The 16,754-nt window shown below is 48.9% G+C and overlaps 1 protein-coding gene across 3 annotated transcripts in view; it reads right to left on the bottom strand.

Moving 5' to 3' along the window:
- Nucleotides 1-3,131: 3,131 nt before the first annotated feature.
- SERPINA12 (serpin family A member 12) overlaps nt 3,132-16,754 on the bottom strand; it is a 31,150-nt gene continuing 17,527 nt past the window's right edge. For 2 of the 3 annotated variants that reach the window (XM_034937219.4, XM_057299708.1), the window contains exons 2-5: nt 13,869-14,535; nt 11,907-12,177; nt 5,484-5,631; nt 3,132-3,347 (exon numbers count right to left, since the gene is read on the bottom strand). In XM_034937219.4, coding sequence (XP_034793110.2) covers nt 3,156-3,347; nt 5,484-5,631; nt 11,907-12,177; nt 13,869-14,502 — 1,245 coding nt within the window. In that variant the 5' untranslated portion in view covers nt 14,503-14,535 and the 3' untranslated portion in view covers nt 3,132-3,155. The remainder of the gene's footprint in view (nt 3,348-5,483; nt 5,632-11,906; nt 12,178-13,868; nt 14,536-16,754) is intronic. The other variant, XM_057299709.1, reaches the window with a different exon arrangement.

Consider the following 16,754-nt stretch of genomic DNA (forward strand, 5'->3'; position numbering starts at 1 on the left):
AGTGGGAGAGGATGAGGAGCAAGGAGAGCATCCAGGCAGGGTGGGAAGATGTAGGGAGGTGGCACACAGACCTACAAGAAGGAGCAGGCATGGCCACATCCTAGTGGGCAGGCCTGCTGGGACTAAGGCATGTGACTCCCCTCCCAGAGGAGAGGGGAGCTTTGGAGGGGGCTGACCGTGTCTGGACAAGGATGATTAGCAGGGCAGTTTTTCTTTCCAGCAAATACGTGTTGGGTGTGTGCTCTGTGGCAGGTACCGGCCTGGGTATGGGGGATACAAGGACACAAGTCTGCAGGCAGAGGGACATAAAACACATGGGCTTGCCTGAGTCACTCTCAAACTGCACACCTGCTGCAGCCAGCCACAGTTCTTCAATTAAAGACCAGCATCCCTCTGTGGCCCATGAGTTCCCACCTACCTCTTGGCCCCGCTCCCACCCCTTCTTGCTTACTGATCTCATTTCAGCTCCTCACCCGTGCCACTCCCGACCTCAGGGCCTTTGCACATGCTGTTCTCACTGCTTGGTGGGGCCTCCCTGGGCTCCCACCCTCATTTCTTCCTCTTTTTTTTTCTTTTTCAAAATAGAATTTATTTGTGCAGTGAATAATACAAATGTAGCTATGAAAACAGAACATGATATTTAAAAATATTTAAGATATGCAACAGTCATTTTAAAAACAGAATTAGTTAAAAGGAAGATGAATAAAGAACTCGAGCTTATGCCTGATTTCTATTGGTATACTTAGAAATACCAATCAGTATTTAACATATTATTAACTATGCTGGAAAAAACACCTCTATATGCAGTTTTAATTCCTAACTACAGTTTAAAAACAGATGAGTTCCCAGCATTTGGAGCTCCTCCTAAATGTTACATCCTGGGGAAGCCTTTCTTGGGCCCCTGGACTGGACGCGACCTGTCTGTGACATGCGACCCCCGGACTGGACACGACCCTTCTGTGACACCCTTTGCAAGCTCTGTGACGTCTCCTTCACTGTGCCCACTGCAGCTCATGACAAACATGTGTTTATTGGATTCATGGTGGCTTCCCTCACTGATTATTAACCCCAGGAAGGCAGGAACCGGTCTACATATATCAACAATGAGCCCAGAGATTGCAGCCCAGAAGTCATCATTTAATGGAGGACTGACTGCAGCCCACAGGGGGCTGGAGGGAACATTCAGACCCACCTGCCATCGTCATGCATGGAGGTAAGGGTTTTGGAAGGCTGCTCGGAAGAGGCTGCTTGGAAGATGTTGGAAAGGTAGAGAAGAGTTCATAAAGAGGTCCTAGTGGCCTGGGTATTAAACGGTGAGGAAGAGTTTGTTAGGCTGGAGGAGGGAATTCCCATTAGAGGAGATGGCAGAAGCACTGGAGGGGGCCGGTGGAGGACCGCAGCAGGGGCTCTCTACTGCATGCCCACGTGCCAGGCACAATGGCCATGCAAGCTCACGTGATCCTCAGAGGTAGATAGGTAGATAGAGGGTATTAGTCTCTAGCTTAGCCGCTGGAGGTAGATATTATGATCCTCTCTCAATAAATGAAGCGGCTAAGGCTCAGAAAGGTTTAGTGATATGCCCAGGTCACCTGGCCACTCGGTGGCTTTCCTGGCAGTGTCACTTCCCCAGTGTCATTTGTTGCGCACCTGAGACCGTAGCTAAGGGTTTCTGTGTCTTTCTATACCCACCCCTCAGGCTGGGGCAGGGGAAATGAGGTCGGCAAAGGGCTCGGCCGGGATTCCCAGCCTTTTTCCCACGTCTGTGTCCCTGTGCGGGGTCTCAACCTTCTCCCTCACCCCCACCCTCTCGAAAAGGGGCTGCGCACCCTGGGGTCCCGGGCTCAGCCCTCACCACCGTCCACTAGCCCTGCCCCTCCCCCATCACCCACAGGCAGCCTTCTCCACCAGCCTTTGGGGACTCTTGCCTTCCTGCCCCAAACCAGAAGATGGGGCACTTGCTGCATGTGGCTAACCCTGAGGCCACGAGAAAGCCACGTCACCTCTCTGAGCCTCAGTTTCCATGTCTGTTATAGGGACGCCCACTCTGGCTGCTCTGAGAGCACCTGTGACCAGAACACAAAGGACACCATGAGCTGCAAACTGCTAAACACGCCCGGGAAATGATAAGTAGTGCCAGTCGAGGCTCCTCAGTGCCAAGCCAGCCAGTATCCTCTCCTCTCCAAACACCGAAAGCCCTGGGAATTCCCTGGAGGAGAGGAAGGAACCAGATGTTTGAAATGAGCTTGCCCCAGGCCGGGAACCTGTGCGCGGCCCTGCGAGCACCTGGTGCCCTCTAGTGGCCACAGGCGGCCCTGCAGGGCCACATTTTCTGGGGAGGGCGCAGAGACCCCACTCACTCTTCAATTGAACTTGCTAACAGGTTTAAACTGCAGGATCTGCCTTTGACAACAAGATAGGGAGGGGACAGGGGAGGGAGGGTGCCAGGATGTTCTTTTTGTGCCAGAAATGGACAAAGCTGGCGGCTACTAATAGACTTCGTCCTTCTAATGCTGCCCGAGGGGCTGGACTGGCCCCGTCCCTGTTTCCCCATCCGCCTGGATTCCTGGCTGAGCCCAGAGCTCCCACGTGGACACTCTGGGGCGGATCATTGGCCAAGGACTCACAGAGTTGGGACCGACTTTGTTAAAGCACTGAACTAGCTTCCTTGGAGCCCCAAAGGGAGGGGCAGGACCTTCACTTCAGAAATAAGAAGACAGACTCAGAGAGGGTTTGTGGCTTTCCCAAAGATACCTCATTCTAGGATTTGAACCCCAGTCTCTCACTCCAGACCCCAGGTACTTGCTGTGGCCCATACCTTCCCCAAATTATCCACCAACAGCCAGTCAACCTGGGGCAGGGCTGTCGGGGAGAAACATTTGTTAACTAAATCACAGAGTCCCTCTGCCCGCTGGAGGGGAGAGGAGAATGCCACCAAGTGGGCGGGGGTGGGGCATTGCATCCCAGCATTTGAATGGGCAGGGAGGAAATGGGGCACAGGACTTCCAGAACTTGCAGTTTTGCTCATTCGGGCTGTCTAGGGAGGTGGTGACAGGGAGAGACTAAACTGAAATATGCCTGTGACTTCCATCTCAGGAAGATGGAACATGTTCAACCCCAAGCCATGTTCGGGGTCTGTGGCAAGCAGGAATTCTCCTTTATTTTCCAATAGGGTTAACAATCTTTCCCAGGAAGAGCACGGAAGGTATTTTCTCGCTGTAAATCAGCAGCAGATAGGGTTTGTCTATCTTGACGACGAGTGGTGTCTCCATGGGCAGAGTCTGTGCTCCGGTGCCAGCGGCCCCTTCCGTACCCCTCTCATCCATCTTCAGCTCAGCCTTGTGCACAGCCTACAGAAGCCAAGGGCAAAGTCAGGGCCTGCCAAGCTCCTCGGCGACCATAGTGGGCCGGAGGCCCAGAGAGGATCAGAGAGGAAGACAACTTGGCCCAAGCCGTCCAGCACAGCAGTAACTTGGTTTACTCCAGGGTTCCTGGCTCTTTTGCCATTAATGCTGGAGAATATTCGACAAGCAGATGCCGTGTGAAGGAAAAGATGGTGCAGGGGGAGCATCAGTTACGGGAGTCGGTAGGGGGAGAGATGGAGTGGGGTTTGCTTCTCTTTCTCATGGGTTACAGGGAAGCATCAACCATAGCCGTGGCAGAAAGGTCTACTGGGCTGTAGCTGGGTGAAAGTGAGGTGGTGGTACCCCCACCCTGAAGCCTCCAGCACCTCCTTTCATCCACCTGGTGGATGGTTAAGAGGGAGAAGGATTCTGGATTAGCTCTTTGAGATGACTTGCATCCCAAATCCACTCCAAAGGCATCAACGTCTGTAAACAGGTGATCAGTACTGGGAAACTAACGGGCATGTGTGAAATCCTGGCACATTTCTTGCTAGCCTACAAAATTCTCACAATTTTACTTGCAGAAAACAGGACTGTATCCTGTGTTACAATCACAGCTATCAGCAAACGTAACTACAGAAAGAAATGAGCCATTAAACTCAACAAGACCTTCAGAGCTGGTGTTAAATGTTTGTGGGAAGTCTGTGGCAGGAAAGCTCAAAAGTGAGAAAATTCTAGTAACTGTGTTTCTTAAGTCAACGTGAAAAATACAGTGGAATCTGTGCCATCTGATTCAGAGCAGCGGGCTCAGCTTGGCAAGCTGGATCCTTCCCAGACTGGCTTGAACCTCCCACTTTATCTCCACTAAGCACCCAATCCCCACCACCCACTACTCCATGATATCCAAAAACCCCCAGCCTTGGCCACACTGCTGCACCCATCCCCGCACCCATCTCTGCTTGTTGAAATCTTTCCCCTCCTTCAATGTCTTTTTAACCCCAAAGTAGGGTTGCCAGGTGAAATACAGGACATCCACTGAAATTTGAATTCAAGATAAACAATGAATATGTTTTAGTGTAAGTGTGTCCCGTGAAATATTCTGAACATACTGGCACTAAAAATATTATTCATCATTTATCTAAAATTCAAATTTAATTGGGTATCCTGTATGAAATCTGCTAAATCCGGTGACTCTACCTATATGGTGCTCTCTTCTTTCCCCAGACAGTCAGGTGCTCACCTTTGCCAGAGGCCACAGGCCCCTTTGCTTGGTCATCTCTTCCTATGCAGCACATGCTTACGCCAACTCATACGAAACATGTGGCCTTGGGTGCGGTGGCTCACGCCTGTAATCCCAGCACTTCGGGAGGCCAAGGTGGGTGGATGACCTGAGGTCAGGAGTTTGAGACCAGCCTGGCCAACATGGTGAAACCCTGTCTCTACTAAAAATACAAAAAAATTAGCCGGGCATGGTGGCGGGTGCCTGTAATCCCAGCTACTCGGGAGGCTGAGGCAGGAGAATTGCTTGAACCTGGGAGGTGGAGGTTGCAGTGAGCTGAGATGCGCCACTGTACTCCAGCCTGGGCGACAGTGCAAGACTCCTTCAAAAAACAAAATAAAAGAAAGAAAGGAAGGAAGGAAGAGAGAGAGAGAGAGAAAGAAAGAAAGAAAAAAGAAAGAGAGAGAGAGACAGAAAGAGAGAAAGAAAAAAAAAGAAAGAAAGAAAGAGAGAAAGAAAGAGAGAGAGAGAGAAAGAAAGAGAGAGAGAAAGAGAAAAAGAAAGAGAAAGAAAGAAAGAAAAGAAAGAGAGAAAGAAAGATGGATGTGGCTTTTGAGAGAGGGTCTGGGTTAGACCTAGACCAGTTCTAGGCCTGATAACTGTTCCAGGCCTTGATCAACGTTTGCTACATTGAATTGATTTCCAAAATAGCAGCAGTTTTAAAGACTGGAAGCATGAGGCTGGGGGAGGTTATGTGGTTTGCCCAGGATCACGGGGTTGGTAAGGGGCACAGCTGCATTCATGCCCGCCCCGACTGGTGGGTGGAGTCTCGGCTCTGACAGCCACTGTGACCCTGGCTCTGGCCCCGGCTGGGGGAAGGCCCCTGTGCTGCAGGGAGTGGAGTCCAGGCTAGGCAGGCTTACCTCGCCCACTTTCAGGCTGCGATGAGGGGCGATCTTGGTGAGATCACCATGTTCCTCAAAGATTTTGGAGACACCTATGTAGGAGAGAGTCTTCTTCAGGTCGAAGGTGCCCGTCATGTGGAGTCTGGGTACTGACACGTCTACGACCCTGGGGAATTGACACGACAAGGGTGAGTGGTCAAGTCCTGTTGTGTTGCAGGGCAAGCCTCAGGATACATGACCAATGAAACATGTGTCCTCCCAGCCCCAAAGGTCTCCAATCTCTCTCCATCCACAGAATGAGGAGGGGCTCCTTAACCCTGGGACCCTGGTTTCAAAACACTGTAAGCTCTCTGAACCGTGTCCCTGCCTCCCAGCACACCTGCCCCAGAGCCCTCTACAGGGAGTGTTCTCAAGTCTCAAGTTCCCCCGTCTCAGAGCCCCTTCAGCCACAGTCACTGATGATGTCCCCACTGTAGTCGCTGCCATGCCTGAGCCCTGAGCCCATCCTGACCCCAGAAGACCTGACACTGGAGGAAACAAGGCACCCAGAATCTGGAGCTAGACAGAACTGAGTTCAAATCCACTCTGCCTCTCATGAGCTCTGTGACCTTCCCTCTCTAAGTCACTGGTGTGAGAAGGAAGATGATCATCGTCGCTCCTGCGGGACACTAGGGGTGCTAAGGCAAATGCAGACAAGGCGCTCAGCAGACAGTTGGTGCTTAGCAGGTGTCCATCCTCCTGCCCTCCAACTAGCAGCTTCACATCCTCTGTGGCTGAACCGCGATCAGCCTCCTGCCCGGAGCCTGGGGCCCAGGGTCTCCTGAGGTACCTGCAGACCCTGGATTCCTGTTCACCTGGCCTTGCACCCTATTTTCCCACCTACCCAAGGATCTCATTCCTGCCTATGTGTCCTCTCTCTCCTGCATCATCCTTAAACAGTGCCCCTTTGATCCTCCTCTGGAGGAGGCCTCATGCTAGAGTGACCCTATCCTCAAAAACTAATGCCAAGAGATCTCTCTTGGCCCTGAATAGCCTCTCCAGCTTCCAGCTCATTTCTTTTCTTCCTTTTATAGCAGCTATCTCCACTCCCTCCCACAATTGCCTCAGTCCACTCCAGTCAGCTCTTTGACCTCAACTTTTTATGGAAGCAACTCTTTCCAGAGTCACCGTTGACAACCAGCCCCACGTCCCAGAGCCAGCTCTCAGTGAGCCGCACCTGACGGTAATCCCTTTCTCCAAGGTGAAGCATTCCAGGTCCACCCCTTGAGGCTTCTCCTCCTTCCCCACCACTCCTGCCCCTGTCGGGCTCCACCCCTCCCATCTCTACCGGTGACACTGCTGCTTCCAGGCTCAGACCTTGGTCCCCTTCTCTTTTCCACCTTCACTCCATCCCCATACATGTCATTCAGTCTCACAGCTTTGAATATGATCAACAGGCCCAACGACTCCCAAATTTACCTTTCCATTCATTCATTCACTCAACAAACATTTACTAAATCCCTACTGTACACCAGGTGCTGTTCTAGGTGCTGGAGATGCATCTATGAACAGAGCAGGCAAAGATCCCTGCCCCTGACTGTGTGTTCTAGCAGGGAAGACAGGTGATAGAATCAACACAACAAAAAGTACCACTTAAGCCTATATACATGTACTAGTGGTATGCAGAAGGCAGTAAGTGCTATAGAAAAAAAAAATAGATCGACTTGCAGGAATCGAGGATTGGTCCAAAGTTTGAGCAAACCTTGAGGCAGGCAAGAGAGTTAGACAAATTGGGTTTTTTTTCCTGAATAAAATGGGGAGTCACTGTCGGGTTTTGAACAGAGGAGTGACATAGTCTTGCTTAGGATTTAAAAGGATCATTCTGTTGCCTCTGTTAAGAATATACTCTTGGTGGTGGTGGTGTGTGTAGTGGGGATGGGCAAAAATTGATGCTGGGAGACCATTTGAAAGCTAGTGTGGTAGTCACATGTTGGGAGCCACAGAGATGGCGGAAAGATACTAAATTCCAGATGTGGTTTGCTGTAGGCTAAAGGAGTTTCCTGACAGACTGAATGAGGCATTTGAGGGTGGTCAGGATGACTCCAAGGTTTTTGGCTTGAGCAACTAAAAAGATGGAGTTACCACTGACTGAGATGGGCAGGCTTGGGGAGGTTCTCTGGGGACAGATCAGGAAGTCATTCTGGATGTGTTGACACTAAGCTCCAATTACACATCCAGGGGACATTCTGGGAATGTCAGAAAGATCCATGACTCTGGAATTTGGGGGAGAACAGGGGCTGGGGATGGAAGCATGGCAGTCGTGGTAATAGAGATGGTGTTTAAAGCTCTGAGCCTGTGTGCTCACTCAGGGGTAAGTGTAGACAGAAAAGAAGGCTGGGAACTGAGCCCTGAGACACTCACCTCTGAGACCTGGAGGAGGAGAGGAGTCTCCAGCAAAGGAGATTGAGGAGGGGAGAGGTGAGAGTGGAGAGCTGGAAGCCAAATGAAGAGTGCCTTAAGGAGGTGGGGACAGAAACCAGCCGAAGAGCGAGGCCTGAGACTGACTGCACTCTGCAACACAGACACCCTTGGGACCCTGGGAAGGGAGCTCTCTGTGAGAAGTGGGTGCAGAAGCTGGACTGGAGTGGATTTAGGAGAGGATGAGAGGAACTAGGGGCTGTGAACAGAGGCAACTGCTTCATGGTATTCACCTGCAAAGGGGGAGTGACGAAATGGAGGAATAACTGGGGGAAAGCAGAGGTCAAGAGAAGCTTTTATGTTGGGAAAAATAATAGCATTGAGATTTCCTGCAGGCCAGCACAAGCCATACAGGCCTGCCTGCACAGAAGGCAGACACCTGCTTTGTCTTCTTGCATAGAAGCCACTTCTATGAGCTGTAAGTTTTCCCTGGCCCCCTGCGAGGTTTCATGATAGGAAAGATAAGGGCATCTTTGTATCTGATGGAAATGATTCAGAAGAGAGAAAAACATATGCTGATGTAGGAAAGTGAGGAGAGGATTTCTAGGGTGATATTCCTGAGTAGCGAGGGGCCGTAGGTCCAGAGCGTAAATGAGGAGATTGGCTTTAGTTTGTGCCAACGTGGGAAGGCACTAAGTACAGCTGTGCTGACAGGTGAGTGCATATACCAATATGTACGGAAATGTGTGGGGGGCACCCAGGCTGGGAGTGGACCCTCGACACTTCTGAACAGGACAATGGCTATTTCAAAGCCACCAGCAGTTTTCTGCTCCTAAAGGTGGACCCTGGGAAACAGAGCTTTTCCTCTGGGGAAATCAGAGCAGCACCTGGCCTCAAATTATGCAAATCCAAAGCAGGTGTCTGCCTCCTGCACCGAGGCCAGGTGGAAGTCATCCGAAGCCTAAATTCTGACATGTTCTACACACATGTAAGTTGGTGTGTGTCTGTTGACTTGGTTACTTCTTTTAGGGAAAAGGTGATTTTTCTGCTCAGTGTCTTCTAGGCCCTCCAGTCTGGAGAGGACTGCAGAAAGAATGCATAGGGATAGCCTGTCCACCTCTGCTCTCCCATAGCGGGCCACTGAGCTGTCTGGACTAGGCTTCCCACCTGTAGATCAAAGCATCTTGACCACTTATCTCCCAGAAATAATGAGCTCAGAAGGTAGGAATATTTGTTCCTATCATGTTCTAATGAAATGTAATTCCCTGGGGACAGTGAGCAAGCCCCCTGTCCTGCAAGAGGATTTGGAGTTTCTTCTCGGGAAGGTGGACAATACCCTGTCTGTCATTCCAAGGCCAGAAGTGACTGGGTAGGCAAGACATCCCCGGGGTGAGAGGAACCTTCCTTTCCATGGCCCTCCTGGTGGGGAGGCCTGGCCTCAAGTCAAGGAGAGGCGGAGAGCAGTCCCAGAGGGATGGGGGAGGCAGACCAGGCACTAGATAAATGGAAGGAGGTGCCCTGGAAGAGATGCTGAGAGCAGCCTACACTTGGACTTCACAAGACGCCACTGAGAGCAGCCTGCACTTTACACTTGGACTCCACAAGACACCACTGAGAGCAGCCTACACTCTACACTTGGACTTCACAAGACGCCACTGAGAGCAGCTTACACTTGGACTTCACAAGACGCCGCTTCTATGCACTGTAAGTTATCCTGGGTCCCTGTGAGGAGCTTTGGTTCTGTTATTCCCAAACCTCCAGAAAGTCTGGCACTAGCCTACAGAAAATCTCAAAGGTTCTATTTCACTCTTGTGTAAAGGTGCAAAAGGAGATGAAGCCTGAAGCCAGAGAGATGGTGGCAGTGCCCAGGGAACATCTGTGTGGTTGGTGGTGGCCTGATGGTGGTCACAGCACCAGGGGCTGCAGAGGGCCTCAGTGAGGGGAATGTGAAGCCCCCAGTGTAGCCCCTGAGCTGTAGCCCCATGGAGAAATTGTCAGACATGGCTTGGAGATAGGGGTGGAGTGCACTCAGGATGGTGAGTTCCAGCAAATCAACTGCAGAGTCTCAAGCCACTGTAATTTGAGTCCTCCGGGAAATGTCATATTCTGGAGTCCATGTCTCACAAAGCCAGACTTCTGGATGAAGTGGGGTGGAAGATCTGGCATCCCTCCCATTTCTTACCTTCTCTTCATGTTCTACACCCCCCAGTTCCCTAGGGAGATCTCTCAAGACATCTCTGTGAACTCTAAAAATCTGTAGAGTGCAGGCTGAAACACGTCAGTCCCTTTGGGGGTGTCCCCATGTTGAAACAACATGGGGGAACCCGTGGGTGGTAACTGAACTGAACTGATGTGACTCCTTTCACACGGAACATGGCTTGGAGGCATTGCAGAATGCATCTCTGATATCTAGAGTGAGCTGCAGGCTTGAGAAAGGAAAATTCTGGTTCTGAATGCTTTCAATAAAGTCACATTTATGGAAGGGGGGAGTTAAGTGACAGGGCATTCCAAGAGCGCTGCCATCCCTCGAGATCTGCACAGCCTCACCCGCCCCTCCCACTGGGAACATCTTCTGCAGTGGAAGAGCAGCCACCCTAGGGCTTCAACCTGAGGGTAAGAGGGTCAAATTTGCAGGACACCTGTCATTCAATAAACCAGAAGTTCAAAATTTCTGCTGAGAACCTTGGAGCTCTGCCTCTTTAGACAATGGGAAGGAGAGAGGAATTTGCATTTGGATGTGTTTTCTGTGGGGCAATGCTGTGCTAAGGCACATTTAATTCTTTCAAGAGTACTGTGGTGTTGGCAATATTATGGCCACACACCATAGATGAGAAGACCAGGTCTCAGCTAAAGGTTGTAACCTGGACCCCTCCTTTTGTTTCAGTGGCCAGACCCTGCCAACCCTTGCACCTCCCTGGTTCCCAGTGGGAAGGGCAGGTGAGGCTATGCAGATCTCAAGGGATTGCAACGCTCTTGGGATGCTCTGCTACTTGGCTCCCCCATCCCAGTACCGTGACTTAATTGGAAGCATTCGGAATCAGAATTTCCCTTTCTTAAGTCTGCAGCTCACTCTAGATATAAGAGATGCATTCTGGAATGCCTCCAAGACAGTGTTCTGCATGAAAAGAGTTGCATCAGTTCAGTTACCACCCATGGGTTACTAAGCTCAGTCCTAGCATCATCTGTACCTCTCTTGGTACCGTCCTTGGTGCCTGACAGGACATTAGGTGTGGCAGAGGTTCTTAGTAAATACCTTTATGGAGATGCATGGGGAATGATGACAGAGACAAGGTGGAAGAGGGAAAGAGAACAGAGAAGAGGACATCTGACACCTGTCCAAGTGGAAACTGTCCACTCTGCTACATCCCCTTCACTGCTCTGGCTACTAGAGGCCACTAGCCCAGCCACTTTCAAGGCACTATGTATGTCCACGCTGACACTAAGTCTCCAAGACTTAAACCCAACACCAACTCTTACCTTTTCCCCCAAAATCTATCAGTAAGCAAGTGCCTGGGAGGAATTCTGTAGGCTTAGCATTAATCTAATATCAGTTTATGTTTTAAAAAGAAAAATATTTACTCTCTTTTATTCTTCAACTGTTATTTGTATAACTTACTTTGGATACTTCATGGGTTTTGTTGTGACACCATAGTTGACAACATCATTCTACTCACAACTCACAGCTCTCTTTTACAGCCCGTGTTTGTCCTTGCAGTTTCCTTTGCTCCTCACCCTTTCATACAGACTGCCACTCAGCCTTGAAGACTTGGCTCAAATTCTATCTCCTCTATGAAGTCCTCCCTGACCACCACCCTCCAGTAAGACTCCATCTACTGCGCCCTCACAGTCTTGATGAATCTCCCTCAAAGAGCCAAGCACTTCACTCTATTCCTATGATTTGTTCCCCAGTCTAATTCTCACCATGATATAAGTTTATTATAGAGCCCAGAAGAGGACTTGGCCATGAGGTAAGAGCTCAGACAGAAGAAATAAGAGGGAAGACAAGAGAAGGAAAAAGCTGCAAGGGCTAGGCACCTACTTTACCTGCGTGACAGTAATGTTTTCCATCTGGAGAAAGTGTCCACCTGCAATCCCTTCTCCAAGTGCTTCAGCTTGCCCTCATCAGGAAGGATGAAGATGGCTGTGATATTTTTCTGGTAGGGTATTTCCAGGATGGTGCAAGAGAGCTTATCGTCATAGCCAACTTGGTATATGCCACTACGGAACATCATGGGCACCTTGACTGAACTGTTTTTCTCCAGAAAGAAATCTTCCTCTTTAGTTACATTTGGATCAAACTCATGTTTCCACCTGGCTTAGATTGAAGAAAGACAAACAGACATGTTATCCCAAGGGAAAAAAGGTGACTAAATCCAACTAACCAGTAGTCTCTGTCCACACAGATTCAGGGTGAAAGGGGATATTCCGGGATATCAGGGAAGTCCTTGCCCTCATGCCATGTCCTGGAGATTTCTGATGAGATGGGCTCAGGTGCAATTATTAGTTCCCAAAGAAGCCAGGACTAGACTGCCAAATTAAGAGGGGAAAAGCAGACTACCATAAGCTCAGGTTCCACTAAGCCTGAGAAAGCCCACTGATTATGTCCGAACAGAGGGGACTGCATTAGAATTAATGAGGGCTAATTGAGTCTGATGTGAGTAGAAATGCTTTATTCTAATCTGAGTCAATCCTGAAGGAGCTGCTCTCATGTGGAACTAAGAAAACTGGTGGAACAGGCTGCCATTGGGAGCTTGCCAAAGAGCAGTGAACACTGAAGCCTGGGTGCCTGGACTCTGAGGATACCTTGACCTATTGGGCATAAACTCAGACCTGGGTCTTTCAAACTTGCTACCTCAGAGTCCTAATTATAGGGCCAACTCCCTGAGTTCAAATCCTGGCCTCACTGTTCTAGCTACCTGTCCAAAAGGTTATCAAGGGTTAACCTTGGGTAAGTGTCTCAATCTCCCTGGACTTCAGTGTTCTTATTTGTAGAAAGAGGATATTGACAGCTACCTCATAGGGATGCCTTGACATGTAGTGGGATAAGGCAGCACAGCTCAGTGCCTGTGTATAGTGAGTGTTGAGTAAGTGCTAGTCGTCATCAGCATCATTATTTTCACTGTTATTCCTATTGTTATCTAAGGGACATAGGGATTTCAGGAAATTCCAGATTCCCCTCTTTCCTTCTCTGGTTTGGGCAGATCGAGGTTTTAGACTGCCATTGGTCACCCTTTTTCTTCTTTAGCCATCAATCTGCCTGTGGATTTTGAGAACCCTCAATTTTTTATATTTAGTACCATGTTCCTGACACTCCAGCAGTGATTTTGTCTGGACCGATGGGTGTTGGCCTCTGATTCTCACCTATTTTGGCCAACCTGTCTGTGTACATGTGTTCTGTGTGGTGTTGGGGGATAAAGTTGAAATTTGGAAACATTCTTCCATCTTTTTTTTCTGTCTCTCTCCATCAGATCTGGGAAATATATAAAGTCTGATAAGGAGAATTGATACAATACATACATAAGGAGACCCACCAAGTGATCACCATCACCATATCAACACAATCACCATCTCAGGTGTCTGCTTAGAGTGCTGGAAAGCACACAGTGCGAGGGCCAGGAGAAATGTGTTCCAGTCCTGACTGTCAATGATGGGCTTTGTAACTTGGAGTAAGTCAGTTAATCTCTCTCTGATTTTTTTTTCTCATCTAAGAGATGGGAACAAAATGTCATTCCAACCTCTATAACCAATGTTGTGTTAGGATAATCACCAATAATGAAAATGATAGACTTCATAAAGCTCATTTCACATACATTTTCACTTTAAATCTCAATAACTGTATGAGTTACGTATCATGGTACCCATTTTACAGCTAGGAAAAGTGAGGTTCTGAGAGATAAATCACATATGAATTCAAGGTCACAGAGCAAACAAGTGGCCAACCCAGGTTTTTAACCCAAGTCTAGTGGTCATCCTATTCTTTCCACACCAACATGCCAAAAGCCTTACCTCGAAAGAAAATATAATTTGCAAGAAGCATCACAGTGCCAGGGTCTATATTCTCGATCAGGTTGTTAATTTTCCCATGGGTTTTTTGACTGATAAAGTCATTGATCTGCTTCTGAGCCATTTCCAAATTCTGAAAGTTGGTAAGGATGGTTTCGGCACTGTAAAAGTTCTTGGCATCTTCCAAAAACTTATGCTGTGGCTGCAGCCTCTGGTCAATGAACAGCGTGTTCCCAATGCTCAGTTTGAGGTCCTGGGTCTTCTGGGTCAGCTCGTGGACGATGTAATGGAAGCCCTCATGAAGATCTTTTTCTGGCATCTTTCTGAAGTTGAACCCCTGCTTGATCTCGTCCAGGGTGCTGTCCTGGGCACCCAGGCACAGCATGGAGAAAGCTGTAGAGATGCTCAAGGGGGATAGGAAGATGTTCCTGCCAGGGTTGTAAAAGGCCAGCTTCTTGAGCAGCTTAAAGCCAAAGTCCATGTTCTGCCTTGCAAGCTCCTTGGCTGCCATCCTTTGCTTCCACCCTTGGACCTCGCTCAAAGCTTTATAATTCCTTGGTGAGAAGCTCGGCTTTAGAAGACCTTTCACCGTGAGGAGAACAGCCAGAAAAATGGCCAGGCCTAGTGTGGGGTTCATTTTCCTTGAAGAATATCCTGTTGAGTAGTAGACCTGAGGTCAGCAGAAAAAAAGAACATGATAACCCCATTGCCTACATGTTACCCAGAGGAAGACTAGATGAAAGAAGAAATACAGTGACTAGTATGTGTTGTACATAGCAGTTTATGAGTGCTTTGACCCCGTTATAGCATTTAAACTTTATAATCACCTTGGGGACTAGAAATGACTTCTACACTTTGTAAATAGGAGGACTGAATGTAGAAGACATCTCTTGTTTTTGTACCCTCTTTATGGAAACAGTGTCTCAATTCCTTTGAGGCACAGCTCTCTTTCCCTCCATTGGACCACAGTGAGGATACCCCGTAGTGTAGGCATATGACCCAGACCTACCATCATAATACTTCATTCCTTTGCCACACTGGCTGGTTAAAGATGAGAGTGTGGACCAAAATCAGACCTCTCAGTGTCTTTCTAAGGGAATGCAAAACCCCCTAAACTTGGGGCAGCTAGCTTTGTGAAGTAGCCCTGAAGCTGAATGTGGCCATGGTTTCCACATGTAGAAGGAGAGGAGAGCGATAGAGGGAGGTGGAAAGACAGAAATGGACTGACACATCTGATGACATCTTTGGAGACCCTGGACTAAGCTTTAACTCAGTTTGCTACCCACTTCCATGTTTCCAAGTTATGAAAGCCAATAAATTTCCCTTTTAGAGTTGGCTGGTTTGAGGTAAATTTTTCCCCTTCAGCCAAAAGAATTATGACTAATTTGCAGAGATCAAGCTCTTTGTTTAAGCTCATATGTTCTCTAGGTGGTGGATATTCATTCCAGGAGGACTTAGGTCTTCCCTACACCCTTCCCAGGGAGGGAAGAGGATGGCACCATGGGAGAGGAACAGCCAGGTCTGCCTGGCTCTGGACTGCTGCTCCTTTAATCCACCTCTCAGCTTTGACATCTTCCAATGGCACTGTGAGCTTCTGGGAGACAAGACTTTTAGCTATGGTTTTCCCTTAATCTCCAGCCCTAATTCTGCAGAGAGATGCCAAAAGCATGTTGGCCTAAAAAGCTTATTGATTTATCTGGTTGGGCATACTACTGTCAGTGATGGTTACACCCATTTATATGTAAAACGAAGGCAGATTTCTTTGCTTGGTCATCTGTTATATCATTTAGTCTGCTTTCTTCCTGTAATTTATATCTTACATGTCTGTAATCTGTGGGTAATAGTCAGCCTGTCCACAGTAAAGGTTTTTCATGGTTGTCTTAGATTGGGTTCCCTAGAGGCAGAACCTGAGATGGGGATTTAGGTGCATGTTATGTATTGAGGCAGTTGTCTTCCCTGTAGGGAAGTGAGGGAAGTGGGATGGAAAAGGGAAGGAGCCAAGGTGACATCTAGCCTTGGCCTGGTCCACAGTGGGAGGGCTCTCCAGGCTGGCCTTTTGGATAGAATCAGTCAGTTGGTGGCTGTGATCTGTCCTCTGGATGCAGGTCATGGTGCATAACTGGGTCAGTTAGGTCTTATCAGCCAAGGACAATTTTCTGGAGAGGGGAGGGCAGTTGTGAGCTGTCAGCAGCCAACCCTCACAGCAGCACCAGCAAAAGGGAACTGGGTCAGCCACCAACAGGGTCTGCACAGCTAAATTCCCATGCCTGGCTCCTTCTGGTTGACTGAATAAGCAGATTAATGAACACCAGGCAGGGCCTGTACCTAGGAGTATCCCCAGTTCCCAGGTTCTTCATGTCCAAATCCTTCTACGCCAAGCACTGTGGATAGAGCCTTGATCACAACAAAGGTCTTCAAGGAGTTTGTAGTATAGTATTGGAAAATTCTAGTGAATACTGCTCGTTGCTCCCTCAGCATCCATTCTCCCAGCTTCCCAATAGATCCTCCTCTTCTTTCTTCTCCTCTTCCCCTCCTCCCCTTCTTCTCCTGTTATCCTCTTCTCCTCATCTTCTCTTTCTTTTTCTTCTTTTCAATAATATACTCTTCTCTCAGGCAGCCCATGTGCCTCAGGGACACAAGCCCCTCCCAGCTCCAAGGGAGGGCCTGATTGGTGCAGGGGCATCTCAACTCTCCTGCTACTGGTTGGTTCAGGAGCCAGACCTAATCCAATCAGTGCAGGCGGGAATTTCTGCCCTGATCCTTGTTTAGGGAGGGGCATGTGGCTTAAGGGGTGCAATAAGGGAGGATTTCAAGACTGTTTGTTGGAATGTTGGGGTGCTGGCCTGTCTCTTTCCTGGGATGTCCCGGGCAGGAAGGCACGGCAGGCAG

The sequence above is a fragment of the Pan paniscus genome, chromosome 15 (genome assembly GCF_029289425.2).
Source record: "Pan paniscus chromosome 15, NHGRI_mPanPan1-v2.0_pri, whole genome shotgun sequence".
Taxonomy (NCBI): Eukaryota; Metazoa; Chordata; class Mammalia; order Primates; family Hominidae; genus Pan; species Pan paniscus.